The 6000-nt window shown below is 29.8% G+C and overlaps 1 protein-coding gene across 1 annotated transcript; it reads right to left on the bottom strand.

Moving 5' to 3' along the window:
- Positions 1-29: 29 nt before the first annotated feature.
- On the bottom strand, positions 30-5308 carry LOC132925181 (uncharacterized). The gene is made up of 5 exons (XM_060989596.1): positions 5267-5308; positions 3602-3730; positions 3361-3488; positions 1367-1654; positions 30-515 (listed from the first exon to the last, which is right to left on the bottom strand). The coding sequence occupies exons 1-5, from the start codon at positions 5306-5308 to the stop codon at positions 284-286; spliced, it is 819 nt and encodes a 272-aa protein (XP_060845579.1). The 3' UTR covers positions 30-283.
- Between the last annotated feature and the right edge of the window lie 692 nt (positions 5309-6000).

The raw sequence follows: 6000 nt of genomic DNA on the forward strand, positions 1-6000 counted from the left end.
ATAATACGTCACGACTCGTCTGTATACATTATCATTAATATCGTTATTATTATTATTACCGTCGTCGTCTTTGTCATTCGTAGTAAAACCTATACCCATCTATCTGCATATGTGTGTTACACGTTTATAATATGACATAGCACCCATGCAAGGTGCCTAGTGAATTGGGGTGTAACAGCTGTGCATATGCATAACGGTAGGTACAAGACGTATGATTGTGCAATAATTAATAATATTATCACGAGACGACGGGCGGCGCTTGCGGCCTGCACACCGTGGACCGTCAGAAAAACGACACCTCGTCGCACTCGTTGAAACCGGTGTGATAGCCGCCGTACCGCACCATGAACTTGTTGTGCACCTCGTAGTGGATGCGACTGCTGTTCTTTTTGACGAAGAAATGGTGATTGATGCCGTGCGACGCCGTGCAGTCCACTGCGTCCGAGTACAGATTTATCGTGCCGACGGACGCCGAAGACCGGATCTCGAACTTCTCGCGCCCGTCCTTGATCACTCTGCGTTAAATAAATAATATTCCCGATGTTAAGACTGAAGGACTACTGGGACTAGAAACTACAATCTTACAGAACTATGGAGGAATTTTTTTTTTAACAAATTTTTTTAATGCGTTTTCAAATTTTCCAAATATTTGATAGCATTTAAAATTTTTTTTTATAAAGCATTAATTAACCACTCGCCCATTACGAGTAAAAGTGATATTTTTTTTTTTTTTTAAATCGTAATTCATTATTTTTATTATAAAATAAAATAACGCAATCAATTTATTTTGTATTTTTTCCAATATTGGTCTTATTTCTAAAACGGCAATGTCAATAATCGGTGAAACTCATAAAAATGAATACTTGTAATGTAATGTAATATTATATTATTTTATAACTGTTGAGCCCAGATAAAGGATTTTCCCAGGAATAAGGATGTTGAAATTGATTATATTATATTAAGGATTAAAAATTCAGTTAATTTTTAATTATATAATGGCGTATAGATATATAATAAGTCATAAAATGGTATAAAAAAAATGAAACCATTTCAAGAATTAAAACCAAATTACAGGAAAAATAATCACAGCTCGTAGAATCGTCAGATTTTGATATTGATATTGATCATAATATTTTTATTTGAAAGGGAAAACTTTATTTGGTCATACACTCACATTGAAATACAAGTTTTATGACACCCCCCCTCCATTACACTCGAGAACATGTCCCTCACTCCCTTACTCGCTTACGCCTTTATCTAGGCTAATTCATTGTCGAAATATTATTAAACCAAATATTAAAGTACCGAAATTTTGATTAAAACCATAACGAAAAGTGAAAAAAAGATAATTATGTTTTCTACATACCTGACAAAACCGTGAACGTTCTCTTGTACGACCGATACGTCGTACAGTTTCCATTCTGTACCGGTCTCGAGCACTGTGCACTTGATGTCCGACAGCAAATCATTGCACACATTCACGTACATGGCCCCGTGACGACAGTCTTTGTACAGCACATCCAACGTGATGTCTCGGTCCATGCGCATAAAGTTCTCCGAGAAGTTCGTCCTCACACCCGCTTCGTCTACCAAGTACACCAGCGGGCTTTTGACGGCCTTGAAGTGGATGCCCGTAGGCCTTATTTTCGCCATCCTCAATGGAAGGTAATACAACACGCGTTAATCGCAAAAGTGTACGTTGGGTGGATTATATTATAATTATTATGTATAGATAAATTAGTTAGGTATTACATTTTACGATTTTATTTTTCGTGTCAGGTCTACCGACTAACCTTTAACCATTGTATAATGGTGTATTGCAGTGTTTGGAAAAAAACGCGTTCGTATATTCAGCGAACGACACGTGTACGTCACTTATTTAGATTAAATAAAATGTGAACGCTAATAATTTTTTTTAAATGAATTTTCAATATTATTATTTATTATTTTGTTATTTTTAACGACATTTTATCTAGACTTTGGTATTAAAAAAATTCATATTTCTATTATACAAAAAAGTTTCAAACAAAGGTATCGTTGAGTAATTTCCATATAAACTAAAATTAGTTATTCTTTATATTTTAAGATAAATAAAAAAATGCCTCAAATAGTAGATAAAAAGAGTGCGTTATAAATAAGCGAATAAAATAACAATATCAAATACTAGAAAAAAAACCCAACAGATAAAATAATAAATAAAAATTCGAATAAGATCACATCAAATAATAATAGGAATACAAATTATAGAAAAAGCAAATAGATAAACCTGAATACTTATACTTAGCTACTTTCATGAATTATTTACTATACTATATAACATATAATATAATAAAATATGGTATAATATTATATACAATAAAAATCACTACAACGAGCATTTTTTTTGAACGAGTTAAATGCCAAAGTGAGTAAGATACATCGAATTGTAGAACAAATTTCAGGTTATTACGAGTAAATCGTTATCTTTTCCTATTATATACAATACCTATGCATACATATTTAGGCAAACCTGCTCATTATATTTTACAGATAATATATATTTTATCCATAATTCTATTAATATGTATTATTTACATATTATGTTTTGTACTTTTGTGTTATATAGATAAACGTAATTTTTACGAGTTTTGTCGTTTTCAAGTGTATAATAATCAATAATCATTATTTATTAATCAGTTATTACGAATAGCGTCAGTTGTGTTTCGTACGAGTGGTAAAATAAAATCATCTGTTTTTTACTATTTACAACGAGCACTCGTTTTGAATGTATATACCAGCCTATTAGTTAAAACAAAGAAAATTCGTTGGTCCTTGAAACTTATTGTAACCGATTTCCACTGTATTGTGTTTATTTGATTAATTAAAAACCTATCAACTCAAAAATTATAATTAAATACTTATTTGGTATATTTAATGCATGTTATAACTATAATGTATACTGATTAAATTAGGTACTAATAAGTAATAACTATAGAATGGGGACAATTTGATTTACGACATGTATAATATAGGTACACTAATATTTTGTCTATTGACTATAAAACAGATAAGTGATGCGGATCAAATTTATAAAAAACTACATAATATGATTTTCTCTAGGTAGATTTGAAATCGACTTTTCCACTATTTTGAATTATAAAATTTAACCTCTGCTATATCTGATTTCAATATCTTAAATTAAAACATGAACCTATTAATAGAATTTATATGAAATTATTGCAAAAAAAAGTCGTTTTAAAAGTAAAATTAATAATGTATTCATTGCCATTTCCGGAAGTCTCGTTAATAAACCATAAAATCGATATGGCGTAGTTATAGTTTAAATATTTTCATCACAATTTACCAAATTTGAGTTCTTACTTGTGATTCCCCAAGTGAATGTCGTTCGCCTGTATGTGTACGATTTCGTCTTTTTTGTACATAAAACCGACAGGGTGCATAACGGCCGATATGTTGCCGGATGCATTTACGGCTGCCACAGCGTTCGCCTGCAACCGTCGTAATAAGAACAGGTAAGTATAATATTGTTTGTTTGGTTTTATTTTTAAATCGTTGTAAGTACGAAAATGATTTAGTCATTTATTTATTGTATAGGCGTTACCGTTTTATTGGTCACTCTGATCGATCCATCAAGAGTAATGTCTACGGAAATCCCGTTTTTGAATTGAAATGATATTGTACCCTGTGCGGTATTCTTAACAATATCACCATTATTACTGTTTTTCAATTTCTAAAACGAAACATAAAAAAATTACGCTTTGCCAATAGATATTTTGCCGCGATGCGCTTACTATGACTGTCGTCATCACACACAATTACTTGATAAATTTAATAACAAAAAATATTAAGACGAATATAGAACAATTTCGAAACGATTTTTTTGTGTGACTTTTGTCACTAATTATCGATACAACACGTAACCATAACGATTGGTGATATTAAATTAAATTTAATGCACTAAACGTTATAATATAATGGATCCAAAAATAATCTGTATTTTATATAAAGATAAAGCTTACCGCTATAAATACTTTTAAATGTCATGTTAGCTAAGAATTGTTGGGATTTTCTCATATAAATTGTTATGAATTCAAATTTCAGACGAAAAATTAAAAAATTATAAACTTGTAAGTTATAATACATATTGCATCATAAAAATACGATGTTCAAGTTATATAGGTACATTTAAATATAAAAATAAAATGATATCGTTATTATTTAGATTTTTTTTTTCTTAAGTTGTATTGTATATGTGCCAACAAATAATAATAAAATACGAATATTGTCAAATAAAATAATATTCACATTTAATTTAGGTCAGCAAAACAGATGAGCTGAGATAGCAAAATTTAATTAAAGGCCGACACGAACTAGGAGTTCTCTAAATTGTAGTAAGTACACACTATTTAATTATTTTTTTTGAATTGAATCTGAAATCGATCAATTCGTGGTGGTCGATGATTAAAAATTTAAACGGTGAAGGTAGTCTTATTGACTCTTGAGAGCTAAACTTTACAGTAACTATACTCAATATTTACTCTCAGTAGTACTCAGTTAAGTCAATCAAGTGTAGATATAAGTGCATCAACAAAAAAATATTAGTAGTAGTAGTATTTAGTAGTAGTTAGAACTTTATAAACACTCAATTACTTATACTACGAACTATTATGGTCATAAGTCATAACAAAAAATATTTTTTCAGTCCGTTAAATAATTAATATAGCCCAAAAAGTTGTAATCGATATCAACTTCTAACCGTGAACTAAAAAAAACATTCAATATTTTTTGAAAAATATCTATTTGTTTTTAATATTAAATCAAATAATAATTGGTAATGAATTTTTAAGGATGTATTAGATTATTATTTTATTACCAATACAAGATGTTACAGTTACGCGCGGGTACTTAATATGCTGAAAAATCTAATATCGAATTTTGAGTTAATAAAATGCCCAATATATTGGTACTTACATCGATTTGAAAAAGCCGTATCTATAAAAAAACTTCACTCAAAATCAATTCGCTGTTAATGTGAAACATTTTTAATTTCGTCAAATCTGACCAGAGAAAGTATTATTTACCTTCAATAATATTGTTTTTAATTTTTAAGTATCATAATATCATCCACGAACGCCGTGCGGTACAGCTAGAGTTCCTTCCCCAGTGGTTTGGTGTGAAAACATGAGTGTAAGACTAGTTGCCTACACCAAGACATTTCGGGCGTATGTAGTTGTAATAACGGTTATATGGAACGACCTCCTCTCACCACCAAAATGAACGTGCCTCCGATGAAAGGTATAAATACCATGGTACAATGGTACATATATAGTACTTAATCTAGGAGGCAGATAACATTAATAATAATATTATAGTTTACAATAACCTTCTCTATTATACCTACCAGTTACCATATTATACACTGTAACGATATTATAAATTTGACAAGTTAGTAATTCTTTTCAACTATATAATTAAAGTTAATTGATAATGTTTAATAAAAACAAAGTGTAAAAATAAGAATAATTTATAATATAATATGAATATTTTTAATTAATTTTCGAATTTTACTACCTAATATCATCGCTTTTAAGCACAATACTCGTAGAGCTTGGTTTTTGTAAATAAAACTGTTAGTAACAAATATTTTTAAAATTATGGCTGCAGATGACAATGACGTATCTGAATCTCTGTTCAGTGAGGTTAAAATTGTTTTATCAGTCATTGGTACAAAAGGCTCCTTGACCATGTTTCACATTAATCTATTTCCTTTCTATATCGCTCCTTTTCAGTAAAATCTGAAAATGTTAGTTAAGGGTATTATGTTTTTATTGCATCACGCCTATTAGGTTCGTACCTATAACTTAACTATAGATTTCAATCTTTCTTAAAATACTAAAACACAAACATTTGAATCGTGATTTTTGGAATTTCATCTCAACACTTACCACATGAAATTTTTTCTTTTAGAAATTGCACAATTTTCTCTCTACTCCCACTTTA

The sequence above is a fragment of the Rhopalosiphum padi genome, chromosome 3 (assembly GCF_020882245.1).
Source record: "Rhopalosiphum padi isolate XX-2018 chromosome 3, ASM2088224v1, whole genome shotgun sequence".
Taxonomy (NCBI): Eukaryota; Metazoa; Arthropoda; class Insecta; order Hemiptera; family Aphididae; genus Rhopalosiphum; species Rhopalosiphum padi.

Excerpts from the sequence above, each read along its gene's own strand:
- LOC132925181 (XM_060989596.1), bottom strand. The coding sequence starts at position 5,308 with ATGGTATTTATACCTTTCATCGGAGGCACGTTCATTTTGGTG. Across the intron at positions 3,731-5,266 it reads GAGGCACGTTCATTTTGGTG|AAATTGAAAAACAGTAATAA; the intron begins GTGAGAGGAGGT and ends GTTTCGTTTTAG. Across the intron at positions 516-1,366 it reads AACGTTCACGGTTTTGTCAG|AGTGATCAAGGACGGGCGCG; the intron begins GTATGTAGAAAA and ends TATTTAACGCAG.